General features: G+C 41.6%; 1 protein-coding gene across 1 annotated transcript; it reads right to left on the bottom strand.

Moving 5' to 3' along the window:
* Positions 1–811: 811 nt before the first annotated feature.
* LOC148115704 (E3 ubiquitin-protein ligase TRIM39-like) lies at positions 812–21400 on the bottom strand. The gene is made up of 7 exons (XM_087883974.1): positions 20987–21400; positions 18163–18258; positions 17353–17583; positions 12058–12080; positions 5248–5366; positions 3910–3942; positions 812–1971 (listed from the first exon to the last, which is right to left on the bottom strand). The coding sequence occupies exons 1-7, from the start codon at positions 21398–21400 to the stop codon at positions 1457–1459; spliced, it is 1431 nt and encodes a 476-aa protein (XP_087740100.1). The 3' UTR covers positions 812–1456.
* Positions 21401–21661: the final 261 nt, after the last annotated feature.

Genomic DNA, 21661 nt, shown 5'->3' on the forward strand with positions numbered 1-21661 from the left:
CCCCCAAAACGGTTGGCTGGAATCCAGGTTCCCCTTGCCCTCTTTTCCAAGCATCCAGGCACCTTCCCCTGCTTCAGTCCATTCCTTGTGGCTGCCACTCCACTCTGGTCCCTTTGCTCAGGCCCCTCCACTTGCCCTGCTCAGCTGGACTCTGCTGTCTTCTCCTTCCAGCCAGTCCCTTCTGGAGTCTCCTCTCAACTGGCAGATCAGGTGGTGGGGTTGTGATCAGACCCTTCTCCCTCTTTCCTCTCTCTCCCTCCTGCTCTTGCTTGCCTCTCCTGCCACTGTCTCTGCTCCTCCATTGATTCCCCTGCTTTCCTCCCTCTCTCTCCCTCTCTTTCCATTTCCTCCTCCTCCTCCTTTCCTTAGCTTTTCCTCATACCTTTCCCTACCTTTCCCCACCCTCCTTTCTCCCCCTTTTCTCAACTATCCTCATGCGTTGCTTCCGCCCTCACTCAGTGGGGTGGAGGCCAGATGAGCCAGGAGGCCCCACTTCCCTTCTCTGCTCCATCTCGCCATCTCTCTCTCTCTCTCTCTCTCTCTCTTGCTCCCCTCCTTCTTGCTAAAACCTCCTCCTTCGCATTCCCTCTTCCTCCATGATGCACTTAAAATGGGGCAAAGCTCACTTAATAGCTGTCACATTTGGCAGCAGAACTTTGGGGCTCAATTGTAAATCGAGGACTACCTGTATTAGATATATTTGGATTCCTCATTTGCTCCTTTGCCAAGAGCAGCTTGTCAATCTTCAGTTCTTTAGATGCTTTGAGGGGTTCCAGAGATCTGCTGTCAGCATTCAAAGTCACCATATCAGTTAAGTTTCACTCCCCTTATTTATTTTTATCTTGCCTTTATTATTTTTACAAATAACTCAAGGTGGCAAACATATCCAAGGCATCTTCCTCCTCCTATACCTGTGAGGCTATAAAGCTTATATCGAGTGTAATACTTGCTGAAGCCCTGCTAGGGTTCCTTGGATTATGACAATTATGTCTTAAAAGGAAACGGGAGGAAAAAAGGGGGAAGGAAAGAAAAAAAGAAGGGGATGATTATAGAATATACAGAGTTATGGACACCTACACAATCATTGATTGCAACTAACATGAAACAAACAAGCATGATCCATAAATGGGATGAAGAGCTGTGACAGACATATTAAATCATGATTGACAGGCTTAGCTGTAAGGTATCTTTAATACTGATACACCTGAACACATGATGCTAAAGCCGATAAAGATCCTAGGACACTTCATTTTTATTTTTATTTTTATCCAGACAAATAGAAATGCTGATCAGGTTATTCCTTTATAAGGACTGATTGACTGACCAGGGTGGCATAGAACAATAAAGGAAGCTGAAGTAGCAAAAAGCTAAGGAATCTCTGCTTTAAAGGCTTTCGGAGATCCCTGCTTGGCAAATAGGGACTTTTCCAAATTTTTGTTTATGGTTATCTCTTCTTTTAGGGGAGTGTCAGGCAGGTGCTCTCCCACAAATAGAAAGAGGGCAGAAGGGTCTCTCCAACCAAGGAAGCGTCTGAGAATGTATGGAGCAGAGTTGCTGTGCTGGCATTAAAAAACCTCACTTGTCCCCCTTCGCAGTTGAGAGAGACGCGGATCCTCGTGGGCTCCTCAGTCAGGAACAGGCCACAGCATTTCGATGGAGATATGGCCTTGCATATCCCTGCCCATTTCCGAAACGCCCAGCTCCTGGCCTCCTCATCAAAATTTGTTAAGTTCACTGGCTTTTTGGCAACCCCAACACCCCATTCTCCTTTACCTCCTACAATAACTTCCCAGAAATGTCTCCCTGTTGAGAACTTCTGACAGCCAAAGACAGAAGGATAACGTATCAATCTCCTGGGGTCTGAGACAATATATTTTCCTTTAATGGGCTTAGCCATTTTGACGCTTTTTCGATCTTGGGAGACTTCAAAGAGTTCAGGAAGGGCTGTGTCTGGATCCAGAGTTACATTCTCTGTAAGGGGGAAGAGAAGAAGGAAGGAAAAAAAGAAGAATTTCAGCTGCAGGCCTGCTTTGTGTCTTCACCCCCAAGAGTTTAACCCTCTTCTGTGAATGGAGTTCAGCTTCCAAACACCGCCCCCTCCCCGGACTGGAAGACTCATTGTTTTTTTAAACAACACCTAAGCATTGCCTGGTCAAGAGTCCTCCAACTTTGGCAACTGTAAGACTTGTAGACTTCAACTAACAGAATTCCAATGGCTGATGGGGCTGCTATTGTCCAGGTCCCTCTCCTCCCTTTTCTCCAAGCACTCGGGCTCTCCCACTGTCTTAGTCCCATCCTCTGTTAACTGCCGGCCTCTTCAGCGCTCCTCTGGCCTTCTCCTTCCATTCACTTAGGTTGCCTTCGCCATCTTCCAGTCCATCTGCCTCCCCTCCAGCTGCTACTAAGCTGCACACCTTCAGGATACGTTGACTACCTGTACAGCTTTTGGCTCCTCCCCTCAGCTCTTCGTCTCTTGGCTCCACTGGTCAATTCCCCTAGTCTCTAGTCTCCCATGTGGCCGCCACTCTGCTGATTACCATCCAGCTTCACCATCCTGGATCGGGAATTCTGGGAACTGAAGTCCACAAGTCTCACAATGGCCAAGTCCTTCAAACACTTCATAGTGCTCCACCTCTTCCAGAAGATCAGGCAGAGCAAGAGGCTGCCATGTTTCAATTCTGAACTGGTAAAAGTCGGAAGGATCCCCCAGAGGTAACTTAGGACACATGATGGGATGGGAGGAAGCTCCATCTTTTTCTCTACGAGCATCAGGGTATCACAGGGATGTACAAAAGGGGAGGATCTTATACAGGAAACCTCTGCTTTCATCAGTCTGATGGCCCACAGAGTGGAGGCAACCCTGATGCTCCAACTTTGCTATTTGCTTTGACCCAAAGGACCTAATTTCTGCTCCCAAAGACCTGGTCTCTCACCAACTTATAGTCAGGCAGTGAAATCAAGAGGATGTTATTAGCTTGGTAGGAATTCAAGATTCCTTTCACTCCCAGGTCATATTTTCCCATTTGTCCAGGTATTTCATTCTACACCAAGATTGGCTTCAGTTTTTTAGATTACCGTATTTTTCAGAGTATAAGACGCACTGGAGTATAAGACACAGCTTAGTTTTTGGGGAATAAAATAGGAAAAAAAATTCTGCCTACCAGGTATTCATCTGGCTATCGTCCTTAGTCTGGTCAGCTTCAGCACATTAGTTTGCTGGCTTTTTATCCGCTGCTTGGGGATAAAAAACAGCTTCTAAGGCACAGCTGAGAGGAAGCAGCAATGAGAAAAGCAGGCAAAGCTTCACTCGGCTGGTACCTGGTTAGGGCAGAAAAAAGCTTCTAAAGAACAGTTGAGAGTCAGAGCAAAGCAGGGAGATCGCTTCACTCAGGGAGTTGAGGGAGCAGGCAAAGCTGGGAAGATTGCTTGCTAGTGCTTCATTAGTGCTTCGGTGGGGCTGAAAAAAGCTTCCAAAAAGCTACATACAGAGTATAATTTCACCCAAATTTTCAGCCTCTTTTAGGGGGGGGAAAGGTTCGTCTTACATTCCAAAAAATATGGTATGTATAGAATGGAACAGAGCGGAGTAGGAGTAGAGGACTAGAACAGAACAGAACAGAGCAGAGCAGAACAGAACAGAACAGAACGGAACGGAACAGAACAGCTTTATTTGGCCAAATGTGATCAGACACACAAGGAATTTTTCTCCACTGCATTAGCTAATATTGTACATATAAATGGCAAGTAATAGTTCATAAATCATATAATCATTAAAGTTTACTGGATCATCATAGTCTTATATAGTAATTAATCCTATATTTTTCTTTTTGATCTATTATGTTTCTCTTCACATTACTGGCATCAGAGCTTAAAATAGCAAGGAAATCCAATCCTATAACTCATATTTACCTTCCTGTAGTTGAAGTCCACTTTCCAGAGTATCTGGGGAAGAAAAGGGAGGAATTCAGCATCTCATCTCTGGAATTGGAGCAACAGAAGGGCCTCCCTCAGATTCCCTGGTTTGCTTTCCTTGGCCTCAGATCAGGAAATAAGGAATAGGGAAAGCTACAAGCCAGAATGTCATTGGTGGCTATATATATTCCATCAGGTATAAATATATTCTACTATATATGCACCTCAGTGGTGCAGCAGACTAAAGTGCTATTAAGTGTTAGCACTTAGCTGCCAGTTGCCTACAATTAGTGCAAGTTCAAATCTCAGCAGGCTCAAGGTTGACTCAGCCTTCCATTCTTTCCAGGTAGGTAAATTGAGGACCCAGATTGTGGGGCCAATAAGCCAACTTTGTATAGAACAACACCGCTGGGGGGTGGGGAGCCCTAATAAGCAGGTATAGACAAAAAAGTATGCAGGCTGTTGCTATAATGCATTGTAAGCCGCCCTGAGTCTCCGGAGAAGGGCAGCATATAAATTGGACTAATAAATAATAAAAATAAATGAATAAATTCCATATACAGGTAGTCCTCAATTTACAACTATTTTTTTAGTGACGTTATAGCAGCACTGACAAAGGAGCTTTATGATCGGTTCTCACACTTATGACGGTTGCAGCCTCCCCAGTCCCATGATCAAAATTTGGGCACTTGGGAACCAGCTTGTATTTACGATGGTTGCAGCATCCCATGATTCTGGGATTGTCCTCTTCAACCTTCCTGGGGAGCTTCTGACATGCAAAATCAATGCATGAATCCAGATTCATTTATCAACCACGATTCACTTAACTGCCGTGATTTTCTGAATAACTGTGGCAAAAAAGTTCGTAAAATGGGGCACTTCTCACTTAACAACTGCCTTGCTTAGCCACAGAAATTTTCAACTCAACGGAGTCATAAGTCAAGAACTACCTGTATGTATTCCATTATACTTAGTGGAAACTTATTCTGCTTCCCCAGTGATCAGGGCATATGGATTTGGGCCAGGGGTGGGTTCCACTTACCTTCGCTACCGGTTCACAATGTGTGTGCGTGCGTAGAGTGTCTGTGATGATGTCCAGGTGGATGGGCGGAGCCTCCCGCCACCGCTACTACCAGTTTGCAAGATCCAGAGCGAACCGGTAGGAACCCACCACTGATTTGGGCTACGAAGACTACAGGTAGTCTCCATTTAGAATCCTAACTGAGACACTGATCCTGAAATCGATCCCTCTTTGATCCATGTGACATTGACCCAGAATCTCTCTTGGATGCTCAAAATGTCATCCAGTGTAAATCCTTGGTGGCTGTTTTTTACCTCTCAATTTTTTCATGGCCCTTTTCAGAAGCTCAGTCATATCACTGTAATCCCAGATTGTCCACTTTGGCTCTAGAAGTAAATCCACCGGATTTTCATATGTTTCCTTAGCCTGGTACCTGGAAGGACAAAATAACAGAATAACAGAGTTGGAAGGGACCTTGTAGGTCATCTAGTCCAGCATCCCCCCCAACCACCCAAGCAGGAGACCCGCCTTTGTTTCTGACAGGTGGCAGTCCGGCCTCTTCTTGAAAACTTCCAGTGATGAAGCTCCCACTACTTCTGGAGGGAAGCTGTTTCATTGGTTGATTGTCCTCAGTCAGAAAATTTCTCCTTATTTCTAAGTTGAATCTCTCCTTGATCAGTTTCCAACCATTATTCCTTGCCTGGCCTTCAGGTGCTTTGGAAAACAGATTGACCCCCTTCTCTCTGTGACAGACCCTCAAATATTGGAACACTCCAGAATGTGTGAATTGGGCTGTTCCATGCCTTGTATTTATGTGGTGCCTGGTTGTGTATGGCCTTTAGTTGTTAAGTGGGGTGTTGATGGACAGCTATGAAGTCATTGATTGTTGTTTTCTTGTGTTGCCCTGTCCTCAGATCCTAAGTACCTGGTAAGATGGTGGGAAATCAGCACTCCTGTTGACTGACAAGGGCCCTGTTTCCCAGGCTTCAGTCAATTCTCTGGCTAGCTATTCAAATATGGGCACCAGGGCGACTCAGTGGATCCTGACCCAGAACTACACTCATCTACCTTCATCAACTTAAACAAGAGATCTAGTAGAGGCAACTGAGTTCCAGTTTTGGGCTCCCTACTCTTCAAAATTCTTGTGAATCTCTTGGCCAAAACAATGGATTTGTCAGAGTTTGCAGCAATCCAACCAGCACACAAGTAAATAATTCAGCAGGATTCATTTATAGAAGAAACTTCTTTATATACAATAATATAGAGCATGATGAATGTATACAATACCCATGCAGTAGAAGCCAGGACCAGAATAACCAGAACTCAGAAACACAGAAGCTATATTGCAAGGACAAAGTAACTCTTATATATATACAGATCAGTCAAGCTAAGCCCCGCCCAGGCTCCGAGCCATCTCCCATGGCTCACAATAGATCCTGTTTGTTAGTCACCAAACAGTTCCCATTGGTTGTCTTGTTGTTATGGCTATTCCAGCTCATAATTTCTTATACACTGACAGGATTGTATCTGACCAAATGACTGATGACTAATATGGGTGAGGTAGGTAAACAATTAGAAGATGGATATAACATTCAAACTGATCTTGATGGATTAAACCAGTGGTTCCCAAAGTGGGTGGGATGAATTAGGGGGCGCTAAGAGGCAAGGGGGCCATCGGGGGGGGCTAAGAGGCAAAGGGGGTGGCAGAGAAGTGCTGGAGTTGGGCTCCCCCCTGCAACTGTAACTCTTTTTAAATCAGAAGTGATATGTAAGTCTAAGGTGACCAGACGTCCCGCTTTTGGCGGGACAGTCCCGATTTTTAGCAATTTGTCCCGAGTCCCGCGGCGTTTTAAAAAAGTCCCGATTTTTCATTCTGCCTCCTGAGTCCCCGCTGCCTCCTGACTCCCAGCTGATGGCTAGAGGAAAAAAAAATGTTTAAACTCTTGCCGGGGCTTCAAAGGGCTGCCCTACAGCTGTTCTGTGTTAAAAGAAAACAAATGAGTAGACCCATGCCTGCAAAAATAGAAAAAACAGCCCCTTACAGCTTCCGTGTAGGTTAATTAGCAGGTTGATTAGCTGGACTTCCCCACTCTCAGCTGATTTGCTCTCAGCTGTTTTGCGCAGGGCTCTTGCTGCTTGCTAAATTGCTCCAGCAGATTTTTTTTTCTCCTTGTGCAAACCAAGCTCAAAACGAAACTGAAAGTGAAACAGGCTGTTGGCTTGTTTGGTGCAACGTTGGAAAATTAGGCAGCAGATTTCTTTTCTTTTTCCTCATCAAAAAAGGTAGGTACAAACAATGGGAAATTTAGGGCAAAAGAGGAGAGTTCAAGATTTTAAAACACAAAAGAAAAAAAGCTCTATTTAACTAGGGAATTGTAATAATTGAGATACTATTAATTGTATATTGTGTTAAAAGCAGAAATGGTTAAGTTGTGGTTTGGAGGAATATATGGGGGAAATTATTTGGTTTATTATTATTGGTAAATATAATTAATTGATTTGTAAGAAATTGGATTGCATGGAAATAATTGGAATATTCATGTTCATATTGATTAATATACAAAAAAGATAGTTTTATAACTAATTGATTTATATTAAAATGTTGAATTTGTATTAAACAACTGTATTACATAGTTACATAATTAACCAATGTGAGGATGATAAAAATAGATGACAATGGGAAGGGGTATAATATAGAATAGAAGGGAAAAACTGAATTTGATTAAGATTAGAGATGAGGATGAAGGCTAATATTGTTTTTTTAAAAAAATAGATGAGGAATAAATATGGCAAAAAGGAAATATAGAAATTGTAAATTTAATTGAAATGACTAAACACTGTTTAAGTTTGTGAACCAGCCAAATATTCTGTTCAAAGAAAATACATTGTATGTTTGTATGTGTGTTTCTAATTATTGCTATTTATTCATATTTGTTCTCTTTTATTCTTTAAAGTTTAACAATTCATTCTTTATCTTAATATTTTTATATTTGTTTGGGGTTGGCTTTCTTCCCTTTCATCTTTTTTATTGTACAGCAATCTTTCTCCTCAAACCTACCACCTCTCTCTTTTCTTTCCTTCTTACTTTCTCTTCCCCCCTTCTTCTCCTCCCTACTTCCTCTTCCTTTCTCCTTCTCCTCCTCTCTTCCTCCCTCTCCTACCCTCACTCCTACTCTAATTTCCATTCCCTTCCTTCATCCCTCTCTATTGCTGTATCCTTTTGTGCATATGGATTACTCTGAGGGCTGAAAAAGTTATTTTTGACTGGTCCTCGCACTTTTGACCAGTCCTCAAACTTACGACTGTCCTCACATTTTACATTTTTTGCCCTATCTTGTCACCATGGTGAAGAGAAGCAGTTGTGAAATGAGTGACATGGTTGTTAAGAATGCTGCATGGGCATAAATGTGAGGGTGGTCATAAGTGTGAAGACCAGTCAAAAGTGCGAGGACCTGTCAGAAATGACTTTTTTCAGCCCTCTGAGTAGTCCCTATACACATAGCCATCGCCACCCGGTCACATGACCAGCTAGCCACGCCCACCCAGTCACATGACCTCCAAGCCACGCCCACAAAATAAGCCACACCCACAATTGTGTCCCTCTTTACCAATGTTAAAATCTGGTCACCTTATGTAAGTCCGTGATGGCAAACCTATGGCACGGGTGCCACAGGTGGCATGTGAAGCCATGTCGCCTGGCATGTGCGACATCGGCTATTCCTCTTCCGGGTTCATAACCCAAAGCTCAGATCATCAGACTAGCTGGCCAGTGCACATGTGTGCATCAGAAACTGAAAGTTTGTTTCCCGGGGCGCGCATGCCACTGGGCAGCTCCTCTTACCACGTGTGTGAGGCTGAACTCTTGGATGCTCTCTTATTGCTCTCTTTGATTGCTATCGGTCGCTGCTTGCCCGAACCACTCGGCCCAGGCCCAGCTGCTCCACTCCTCGCCCACTTGACTGCCGTTGCCTTCCTAACTTTTGGTAAGTTGCAGGTGGGCTGCCGTGGATGGGGGGAGGGGCTGGGGGGCGGCATGCCTGGCTGGCTGCTGCCACCAGTGACGTGCTGCCCAGGAAGGAGGAGGGCTGTGGGGGAGGGGGGAGGCCTGGGGAGGACAGCAGGCCTGGTTGGCCGCCGCCAGTGACATGCTGCCCAGGTCAAGGTAAGCTGCTGCGCAGGGTGGGGTGGGGGGCAGGCCTGGCTGGCTGGCTGGCTGCATACTAGCCATTCTGGGAAGGCCTCTGGTGACAGCAAAGGGTTGGCAGCAAAGCTCCCGATTTCACCGAATGCCTCTTTCTTACCGTGGTAAAGGAATGGGCTGCGGTGCAAAACGTCAGCAACTTTGGCACTGCCACCTGCAGAACTTGCTTGGAGCTGGTTTGGAAAGAGATAAAACGCAGCTGAATTAGGTGGGACACTCCCCCACCCAGATCCCTCCAAACTGGTCACCCTTCGGTAGCCTCCCCACTGAACTACGCAACCCAACAGTGATCACCCACCCAAACGGAGCCCGCTCTTCCGAGCGCCCGCTCTTTCTTGCAGCAAATGAGCTGGGGGCGTGAAAAGCATTTCCCGCTTCTCTACCTGCATACTGTTACTGGCTCTCCCCCCCCAAGACCAACAAGACGCTGCTACCCGGGGCCACCGGCCGCTACCTGGGTGCAGAGCCGGTAACAGAATGCAGGTAGAAGGGAAGCAGGAAAGCTTTTCAGCAGGGAGGCTACCGAAGGGAGACCCGTTTGGAGGGATCTGGGGGGGGGGTGTCTTGCCTAATTCAGCTGTGTTTTTCCCCTTTCCAAACCAGCTCCAAGCAAGCGCTGCAGGTGGCGGCACAAGAACTTTTGAAGTTTGCCCACCGCAGCCCGTCCCTGTACAATGGTAAGAAAGAGGCATTTGGAGAAATCGGGAGCTTTGCCACAGACCCCGATATCACCAGAGGCCCTCCCGGGGTGGCTAGGATGCGGCCAGCCAGGCCTGCCACCCCCCTGCCGAGGATCCAGGTGGGCTGCTGTGGGGGGGGGGGCTGTTGCAGGTGTCGTTGCCACTGCCGCTGTTCTGCCAGTAAAGCCAGGGCCAGTATCAGTAAGAGTTGGAAGGGACCTTGGAGGTCATCTAGCAACCCCCTTCTCACCCAGAAGGACTATACTAGGGATTTGAACCACGTTTTAATTCTAGACACCCCTGTCTCCTCAGGTGTTGGAGCGTAGGGGGGGTGTTTTTCAAGGAGCCACAAGTGGGGCTGAGAGCAGAGTCATTCTGACAGTGTCTTTTAAAATTGCTTGGAAGACCCATTTTTTCCCTAACAATAATGGTTTGTATCCGGTAGAATAAAACATATGCCTGGAAAAAGTACTTGCAAAACGTGGACAGAAGGAAAAGAAAGGCAGGACTGGACTCATTATCAGTAGCTAGGAGTTCATTGTTAGCAGTGACTCCCACTGATTCTAAACTCATTTTAAGACTGGGATTGGTCACTACTGAAATTAAGTATTCAACACTGGTCTCAGAAATCTTTGAGAATCTGCAGAGGTGAAGACATTAGGTGGCCATCAGTCATTACTTTAGTGATGAACTCAAAGAGATCAAGCATGACATTGCCTATTTATCAGAACTGTTTGCAAAGTTCAATGAAGGGAATTTGCAGTTGCAAGGAAATGAGGTCAATCTTATTAAGGCCAAATCTGATCTCATCTCTACGTTTATTTCAAAGTTAACTCTATTCAAGCGCAATATAGGCCATCGCGAGCTATACCAATTTCCGAGCTTGTCCAAGCTAGAAGAGAAAGGTGGGATACAAGATGATGATCTGCAAGTTTTTTGTGACCATTTGGACATGCTGCATAAAGATACGTCTGAGCAATATCAGGATCTTCTTTTGATGGAAATTCCAGATTGGGTGATAAATCCATTTTCAGATACTGAGGAAGATGGGGTAGTGGAGGATCAACTAATAGAGTTGCAAAATGACATTGAGCTGAAGCCAAAGTTTAAGAAATCGTACCAAGAGTTTTGATTACAGAAGGAAATTTCTGATCGCTATCCTGCACTATGGACAGTGGTTAAGAAGCTCCTTGTTTCATTTCCAACATCATATTTGGTGGAACGTGGTTTCAGTGTGGTCATCCAACTTCTCTCCAAGCAGAGAAATCAACTCCAGATTACTGAACGTCGTGATTTAAGACTCCTGCTAAATGGCTTAAAACCAGACATTGGGAAACTGGTATCACTTCATCAAGCCCATCCATCACATTAAGAATTTACTGAACAGTGAAGTAATTACTAAATTTTACTGAGTTTACTAAGTTAGTAGTTGCTGAGGTTCTTGATAAATGATTATCAGACTACCAGATACCAGATACCAAACCTGGTATCACTGGATCATGTTCAACAATTTTGTTGAATTAACAAAAGATTTTTAAATTGGGTTTTGAATAAACGTGCAATTAATTGTTACAGTTTTGTATTTTACTGTTACTATCTTCCTTAGTGGGTCATGCAAAGCGCTATTCCAAACAATGCTATTTATACAGGGTGGGGGTGGGGGGCACTAAGGATGAGTTTATAGCACCAAGGGGGCGGTGGACTCAAAAAGTTTGGTAACCACTGGATTAAACTAATGCAATGTAATTTAATAGAGACAAATTCAGTTACAAGTAACCTTCAGTTTATGACTATTTGTTAGCAACCAGTTACAACAGCTCTCAAAAAACTGACTTACAACCATTTTCACACTTAACATCTGTCACAGTGTCCCTGTAATCACAATTCGGTGAATTGGCAAACCAGCATGTATTTATGATAGTTGCATTACTTGGAAGAGCTTACATCCTACAATGATACTTTTAAAACCATCAAACATCTGTCTCTTCTTGGGAAGGACTCAATAAATGGATAAAAAGGCAAATTCAGTCTAAACCTCTTGCTGAGTGTGCAACCAACATAATAATTGATCATAACAAACATTGCTAATTATATTGTGTTGAGGTTGTCTGAGGAAATGTCTAAAAAGCCCTAAAATACAGTATGAAATACTGCTAAATACAAACAGAACTTTCCAAAATAGGAAAACTGCTGGCGGAGCTGCTGATCTCTGAGACTGTAAAGAAAAGGGTGGATTTACTTACTTCTTCAAGATGCTTCCAATGTCCTAAAAAATAAAGAGAGGAAGCACTGAAAGGAGCCATTTCCTAGGCAGAAAATTAAATTCTTAGTCACAAAATACATAAGTGAAATGTCTGTACAACCAGACACTAACAGACATACAAAATACTTCCATTTTTTAAAAAAATCCATTGCTCTTTCCCCCCCTCTTTTAGAGTGGTATTGTTTTTACTTTCTTGTCTAAGAAAAATTAGACCCAGATTGAATCCAACACAATTACAGAAGATATATATTTATATATAAAACATGATAGCAAAAAGAAAAGACTATTTGAAAAACAAAATAGTGCATCAATAGGATTAAAAAAATCCCCTGCAATTATGCTTCCAGAATGAAGGCACTTTGGAAAATCCAGGTGGTTATAATACTTTGGAGAAGGTGATCAGTGTTGAGTTTCTCCTTGGCCTGGAGATTTAAGGGGAGGGGGAGACCCTACAAAGAACACCCACCACCACATCCCCCAATATGGGATAGGAACCCTAAGCAGGCATTCCTAAAATTGTGAAGAATATATAGACAATTGACTAGAACTTTGAATTCCTGCTTTTTCTGAATTACATTATGGATCTGTAATATTAGCCATTACAGCCATTACATACTATAAAATTTGGTATAGATGGTATGAGTGGTTGGAGGAAAAGAAAAATGAAGAAGAAAAATAAGGGGGAGATAAAGAAATGTCCAAAAATAATGGGAAAAAATTGGTAAAATACAATTTAGGGATTGAAATGAAAAAGAGAAATATATTGTAAATGAAATGATGGGGACAGATAGTAATTTGGAATGAGATGAAGTAAAATTTGTGGAAATAGGACTTCCTGTTTGCTGCTGGCCGCCGCCAGACGTTCCTTTGGGATCGTCAGCTTCCACTGCCTGTCAGAGCCACCTTCACAACGGAACGGCGGCTCGAAAAAACTCCGTTCCCATGAGGAAACGGAGATAGAGCCGGCAGGGGTGGGTAGAACTCTCTGCAGAGTCCCAAAAGTTTTTCTTTTACTTTTGGGATGGAGCGGATGAGATGCCCCATATCCCCAGCCGCTGCTCCGGGCTTTGGGAGACCTCTGCTAATGCAGAGCCAGGCGTCAAAAGCAAGCCTGCGAATTTGACAGATTACTCAAAGAAAATGTGAGCTGGACCTGTAATACTGAAGCGCAAGTATTTTACTTATCTTTTAAAAATTACTTAAGAGAATAGAGGAAGAGAAAGAGGAAAAAAGTTTCTTTTTAAAATGGCGTCTGCCGCGGCTGGAGAAGAGTTTGAGAGGGAAAGTTCTTCCGTTTTTTATTATTACAATGTAGCGGAATAAATACCACTGGCTACATTTGTAGACAAAACTCCGCTCCTGTTTTTGTTTTTCTCTTTCTCCCCTGGAGGCCGGATTGTTGCTGGCTGGAAGTCTTTTGTCTTGTTTTTTTTTTTTTTCTTCTAACAAAGCCTGCTTAGGCGGAAACATGGCACTGAGGCTTGTGAAGCCAGATAAACAAATAGGTGGGGGGGATTCCCCCACTAAGAATTTAAAGGAACAAGTTTTAACTCTTCAGTCCCAGAAACCTGATTTTAATATAATAGAATTTCTCTTAGAGGAGATTGAAAGAAGGGATGAGATTGTGAATCAGCAACTTGAAAAATTTAAGCAGGAAACTAAGGAATTGGTGAAATCCAAGTTTGACTTTTTGCAGCAAAAAATTTTAAAAGTGTCAGAATTCATGATTCGGTTGGATACAAATACTAATTTACTAGAGTCAAAAATGGATGAAATTCAAGATAAATTGGACAATAGAATTCAAAAAATTGAAAATGATTTGTTAAATATTCAGGATTATAGTTCAGAAGAAAAATTTAAAATGGATGCTGACCAAAAGTCTGGTAATGTAGAAAATCTGCAACAGAGGATTGAAAAAGAGGTTCTAAAGATACAATATAATTTCACAGAATATGCAATAAGACTTAGAGGTTTGCAGGAAAATAACAGAGATGACTTAAGGAAAATATCTTCTGAATTTCTAGCTGGGATTTTAAAGATTCAACCTGAGGAAGTGTTTTGTAGGATTGACAGAGCTTATCGAATAAACTCCTGGACTGCCAAGCAAAGGCAATTGCCTAGAGATGTGGTAATCTATTTTTCAGATAAAGAAATTAGGAATAAAATTGTGCAAAATTCCTTCAATTCTAATTTGCAATTGTATGGAAGAAAGATTTGGATCTACAAGGAACTCCCACCTAAGATATTAATGGAAAGGAAGAAATTTGGCTTTCTGGTGTCTGAGTTAAAAAGGAGAAATATTCAATTCCGGTGGGATGTCCCAGTTGGTATTATATTGAGATATCAAGGAGAAAGATACCAGTTAAATACTGTTGAAAGAGCGGAAGAATTTTATCAAAATAGGTTGAAAATGAATTTAACGTCTTCAGATATAATACAGGATAAGCAGAAGGAGCTGGAACTAAAGACAGAGACTGTACCAGATAAATTGCCTTTGGATTTATCGGATACCCCAGCTGGATTATCTACAAATTTGAGAGAAGTGCCATCTGATTTTAATGTGATGACTTATCAAGGCAAGGACAAGCATGGAAACCAATTAGAGGATATACAAGGGATAAAAAAGAAATGCGAGACACAAAAAATTAGGATGGAAGTCAAACCCACAAAAAGAAAACAAAAAAAGAAATAGGTTGTACAAAAATAGAAATTTCTAATCCAAGCAACAGTGAAGCCAGTGATTTTAAAATATGAATGATTATGTGAAAACATAGAGGAGGCGACATATTGGTCAATATCATCCTGAGGATAGTGGCAGATCTCTGCATTGCCGTAATTTTGGGACATGGAAAGAGCCTCAAATTGATGGTTTTGAATTATCTACTTTGAAACTTCTTTTTGTGTTGATAAATATATTATAATTATCTTGAACTATAAGGCAAGAGAATCACATTGGGACATGCAGAAGATCGGGTTGTTACCCAATACGATGATGGAAATTAATAATCCTGATGAAACCCACAATTATTATTATATGGAATATAATTATAATGTCACTCGGGTGGTTGTTTTTACTTTTATATATATAAGAAGATGTTTACTACTGATGGGGGCAGATATGATTGGAGATCTTGAATAAACTGTTGCATCAGCAAGCTATGTTACCCTATTATGGATGTTGGCTTTAACAATCCAGTGGAAAGACTACAAGAAGATATTATATGGACTATAAATTTAAAGTTATTGTCTTTTCTTTTTTTATTTAGATATAATGGAATATATATATATATATATTTTTAAGTAGTGTGGGCAGTGAATTAAAGATATCAAGAATTGTTGTGTATGGTAAATTTGTAAGACAGTGGGTGAATAAGCTAGCTACAGACTGATTAGTTTAAGAAAAGGGATTTTTAAGTGATACATTTAGGGGAGTGGAGGAAATGGATAGAGTGGAATAAATGTTAAATTAGATTTTATGGGGAGCCCGCTTTGAAATGTTACTAAAGTAGGACTTATCGTATAGTCTTAAAGTGGAAGGTGGTTTTGAATTGTTGCAATAATGTATAGATATAAAACACTATTATGCTAAATTAGAAGTTATTTTATAATAGTTATAGTATAATGTGTTTGTTTTTTTTTTGTTTTTTTTCTCTTCTTCTTTTCTGAAATGTATGGATAAAGGGGGATTTATAATACTTTTAGTAAGTAAAGGTCAGTATTTTGAGGAGGGAGTAAGTAATCTGTTATGAATTAGGGTTTTTTTTTGTTACGAAGAAGTCACAGGGGGGGAAGGGTGGGGAGGGGGGGTTAGGGAGGGGGGGAGGGGGGGGAAAAAGGGGGAAAAATTTGTATTTGAAAACCTTTTCAATAAAAAAAAAAAATAAAAAAAAAATTTGTGGAAATAGTAAATAATAAGGAAGGACCACTATGAAAAAGCTGTAAAAAGAGTCTTGTATATAAGTGTTGTATGTCTTGTATTGTTTTACTGTGTTATAAATAAACTTTTTTTTTAAAAAAAAGACTCTTGCAGCATCCCCATGGTCACATGATCAAAATTCAGCCACTGGGCAACCGATTCATATTTATGACGGTTGCAGCTTCCTGGGGTCATGTGATCACCATTAGTGTCCTTCTGACAAGCAAAGTCAATGCGGAAGCCGGATTCATTTAACAAACGTGTTATTAACTTAACCACTGGAGAGATTCACTTAACAACAGCGGCAAGAAAGGTCGTAAAATGGGGCAAAATTCACTTAACAATTGTTTCCCTCAGCAACAGAAATTTCGAGCCCAAGTGTGCTCATATGTCAAGGACTACCTGTAGTCTTCATACCTTCCAGTTTCCTTTCAATAGAAAGAGTCAAAAAGTTTACTAAATGAGGAGTTGAAAAAAAGATTTTGAACTTGACCAAATGCAGCCAGAATCCTACATGCAGACATGGAAAAATATATCAATCCCCACAAGAGAAAAATGGATGGAAAAAGTGAAAAAAATTGACTGATTTATTTAGACATGACCCCTTGTTTCTACTTGGAAGCTGCTTCTAAACTTTGTGTTCGAGATAGAAAAAAATGAATTCTTGATGCTTGGTTTTGCTTATTAGACTAATCTGTTTTTATAGACATGGCTAATAATTACTAAATATGCAAAATTAAAACGTTGAGGCTGTAATTTTATTTTGTATTTTACTGTGCAGAAAAAAAGTTGAGAGACATTTTTTTTCTTTTTACTTTATTCTACACATCTTTCCCTCTCTTTTCCTTCTCCACTTCCCTATTTTCTTTATTTCCATTGGTACTTTTCACTATTATAATTTTGATTAAATTTATGAAAGAAAAAAAAAGGAGAAAGAGTATTTTGTGGAGAGGCTAAAGAATGCAATGAAGATGGTAAGAGGCCAGGAAGTCAAACCATATAATGAATGGCTAAGGGAACTCGGTAAGCTTAGCCTAAGGAAGAAAAAGCTTAGGGGAGACACAACAGCCATCTTCCAACACTTGAAGGGCTCTCATAGGGAAATGGGGTGGAAGCTCATCTGGAGATGCAAGCTAAAATAAGGAAGAATTTCCTGACAGTGAGGAGTATTTATCAGTGGAACAGCCTGCCTCCCTGAGTTTTGGGTGCTCCATCACTGAAGGATTCCAATAATAGTTTGGAAAACCATTTTTGAGGGGATGGTTATAAGGTCCCCTGCCTTGGGTAGAAGATTGGACCAGAAGACCTCCAAGGTCCCTTCCAGCCCTAGGATTCTATGATCTCAACTTCCTGACTGACCTGTAAGAGTTTGCTGGCTGGCTGACGAAGCTTCTCTTCTATCTCCTGGATGAGATGGTCAAGAGAGCCCAGTTCCTCCATGTGCTTGGCCAAACCCTTCTCCTTTCTTGCCATAATATCCTTCTCCGTTTCTTCCATTTGAGTCAATAGAAGCTTCTCCTGTCCTTCTAACCAGAGTTGTAGCTCTCTGAATTCAGCCACTACATTTTTTTTCACCTTTTTGATGAGGTCCTAGAAGAAGAAAGAGAAAAAACAAAAGGCATAATTTTATTTTAATTTTAATTCTTTTAATTATTTTTACTTTTATTTTAATTGTTATAATAATTAAACAGATTCCTTGAAGAATCCAGAAGTGAGGTGGGAGAATATCCGAAGGAGACAAAAAACCCATTTGATATTAAAAAGCGTAGGGGGAAAAGTTTTTTTTTTTTTAAAGGCTCTAGTTTAATGACCTCTCATGAAAATTTTCTTGGCAATCAGGGATTCCAAAAAAAGAGATGAGTTTGAGTTCACAATTTTTTCAATAGGATGAAATACGGTTTGCATTTATTTATTAAACAAAACAAACCCATTGCATAAAACACCGCTCATAGGATAGGGGCACTTAATCCAACTGTGACTCATTCAGCCAATGGTGACATCTTAGTCCCCAGGTTAAGACCAAGTTCTATGCCCTAACACCATCTTTAACTTGAATTTCATTTAAGTCAGAATTTGAACTAAAACACAGGGTGCCTATTATCAAAGATGGCAGACGGTGTTTTCCTTCCTATTAGCTCAGAAGCTCTTCACTGTTGGATCAATACTTACAAGCATCTCCTGCACTGTTTGCTCTGTCTCTCCTTTGTATGTAGCTATTTTTTCTTTCTCCTCCTTCTGAGCCTTCAGGCAATCCTCAACCTTGATCTGAAAAATACAAGTTTTGAGTTTCTTTTCTGTAAAGAATTACATCGGAGGGAAGACCCAGTTAGAAGATATATGCAATCGTCATAAATACATGGCAGTTGGCAAGCGTCCAAATTTTGATCATGTGACCACAGAATGCTGCAATGATCATAAGGGTGAAAAACATTATGTCACTTTTTTCATTGTCGTCATAACTTTGAACAGTCACTAAACGAATGGTTTTAAGTCAAGGACTACATGTAATGGTATTAAAGTGAGCTGCCTGAGTCTCCTGGTTGCAGTCATCCAGAAGCATCACTGAGAAATGAATGTTTGGCCTGATCCAGCAGGAGTGTTTTTCGGGGTCTGCACTCAAGACTTTGGAGGAATGACAATTTCATTCTAGAGCAAATGTGGAAAGGGAGCTGGCAAAGGGAGCCTATTTCGCCCTACAGGCAATTTCCCTTGCTAAGCAAGACAGTTAAGTGATGTTCTTGCTGCAGTTGTTTTTTTTTTTTTAAATAATATTTATTAAATTTTCAAACATTAAAATATACAGTATAAAAAATAGAAAAGAACAAAAAATAAAAAACTATAACAAACAACAAAAACAAGATTCAAAAACAAACACATCAAAACCTAAGCACTAGTTACAGCTTTTCTATATCGGCATCTCTATCCTAATTAACTTCCATATACAAATTCTACTTCTATCTGTCTTAACTTACATCCTTATCTAAGTTACAGTATCTTCTATTCACAATTCGGTTTCGTAACAAAATATCACTTACATTTTAGATTTACTCTCCAGCCAGGAATACCATCTATTCCAAATTAAATAGTATTTGGTGTCTTCCCTTTTCTTAATTTCCATAGATAATCTGTCCATTTCTGCGCAGTCATTTTTTAAAATTATAAATTGGTCTGGAGGGGATATCCGGTTGTTTCCAATTTTGTGCTATGGCAAGTCTACACGCAGTTAGTATGGGTAATGTGCTATATACATGGCTTAGGACCTGGTTATTTATGGGACCGCCTGCTACCACCAATAGCCTCCCACCGACCAGTACGCTCCCATAGAGAGGGGCTCCTCCGGGTGCCGTCGGCCAAACAATGTCGACTGGCGGCCCCCAGGGGGAGAGCCTTCTCTGTGGGGGCACCTACGATCTGGAACGAGCTCCCCCCGGAGATACGGAGGATCCCGGATCTGCGTACCTTCCGTCACGTGCTTAAGACCTTTCTATTTCACCAAGCCGGCCTGACCTAAGTCTTCCCCCTTTTTAAATGGAAATTTTAAATTTGGTTTTAAATTATTGGGGTTTTAAATTTGTTCAGCCAAATTATTTAATTTCGTTTTAATCTATTTTAAATTTTGTATTTATATGTTTTATTCCATGGCTGTTCACCGCCCTGAGTCCTTCGGGAGTAGGGCAGTATACAAATTCAATAAAATAAAAATAAATAAATAAATATTGTAATTTTTTTCCATTTTCCTTTCTTAAATACCGAGGAGGAATAGTTCTGATTTTTTTTCTATCCTCCACCCAGTTATCTCTTCCAGCCATTTTTTTATCTTCCACCAAAATTTCCTAATCTAAGCAGGTCCACCACGTGTGGTAGAAGGTCCCTCGGCTATGGCCGCACCTCCAACAATCCGGGGACCTGTTTTGAGAACATCCTTGCCAATCTCGCTTGTGGCACGTGCCATCGGTAAAACATCTTATAAAGATTCTCCTTGTAAGCAGCTGACATTGTTAGTTTATAGTTTCTCTCCCATAATTTATCCCATTGAGCCAAATGAATGTTATATCCAAAATTTCTTGCCCAGCTAATCATTGTTTCCTTCACAGTTTCTTCTTCCATTTTAAATTTTAACAGAAAATTATACATTTTTGTGATCATTTTTTCTCCTGGGCCTAATAATATCTTATCCAATTCCAATTGTTTTCTGTGAATACCATATTGTTCCCTGTCTTTTTTATATTTTGTCCTAATTTGCAAATATTAGTCAATTTTTATTCCTTGTTTTTTTAAATCCTGTTCTGTTTTTTAAAAATTTCCAAGGTCTTGCTGCGGTTGTTAAGTGAATCACTGCAGTTGTTCACTTCGTAACACAGTTGTGAAGCGATTCTGGCTTCCCAATTGACTTTGCTTGTAAGAAGGTCACTAAATGAATGGTTGTAATTCAAAGACTATGGTAAATCTGTCTTCAAAAAAATTGCAGGCACAGAGGATAAAGCAGGAGGTGAAGGTCTCAGGTTGGAATTAGGGAAGTTTGTTAAAGGAATGGCCGAGGCAGAAAGTTGCAGAGGAGTGTAATAAGACCAGTAACCAATGGGGGGACACATAGACATCAACTTTGGAAACTTCTTACTATAGTAATAAAACACACAGCTCTTTTGATAAGAAAGCTAATTAGCACAAATATGCAATGTATGAGGAATGTGAATAAAGTAGGCCAGGACAAGAAATCAAGAGAAACTCCTGTCAAGGAACCTTAATCTTAACCCTATATTTTGAATGTTTACATCGTTCAGGGGTCTTGGCTCCTTTAGCTGCTGAGACCCTTTTGCTGAAGTACGTCATTAAAAGTCCCCTGAGCCTCCTCTCCAGTCTGGTTCTAATTCGCATCTGCGCCAGGCTAAACCCAGTTTGTGGACAACAGAAAAAGTAAATTGGTCCAAGGATTGCCAGGAAGACCAAGGATCTGGATGCCCCTCCGCAGCGATTCCTCCTGGCTGATTCCTACCTGGTATTCCAGGAAAGCCTCCTCCGCAGGGATCACAGAGTGGCCCCTGTGCTCTTTGGATCGGTCGCAGACCATGCAGATGAGGGTCTCATGCTCCTTACAGAAGAGCTTGAGGGGCTCCTGGTGCTTCAGGCAGAAGCTCCCTCCTTCCTCGTCCCTAGGACCGCCACATCGCCTGGCCTCCTCCACCAGCCGTGCCAGCTGCCTGATGGGGAGGAGGCTGCGGGGCGCGAAGGTCTGTCTGCATTGGGGACAGGAAGCCTCCGATTCTGACGTCCCCCAACTGCGGGTCAAGCAGCCCCGGCAGAAGTTGTGGCCGCACTTGGGGATGAGCACGGGGTCCTGGAAAAAGTCCAGGCAGATGGAGCAGGTGAGTTCTTCCAAGAAACCCTGCAAGGGCGCTTCGGCCGCCATCACCGCCTCCTCCGCCGGGACAAAGAAAGAGAAAGTTAAGTTTCGTTTATTTTCCTCCAAATCAGGTGACCGCCTTTGGGCTCTGCCCAGATGGGAAACCAAAATGAATTGTTGTTATTCTTGCGGTCAGCCTCGCTGGCTTCTTAAAGAGAAAAAAAGTGTTTTATAAACAACAAACTGGAGAGAAGCAAACATTCACAGGATGGACCCCCGATCAATTATTATTGGCCCAATCAGCTCGTCAAAGGGGGGGGGAGTTTT

This window comes from Pantherophis guttatus, chromosome 2 (assembly GCF_059756535.1).
Source record: "Pantherophis guttatus breed Tessera chromosome 2, ASM5975653v1, whole genome shotgun sequence".
In the NCBI taxonomy this organism is placed as follows: Eukaryota; Metazoa; Chordata; class Lepidosauria; order Squamata; family Colubridae; genus Pantherophis; species Pantherophis guttatus.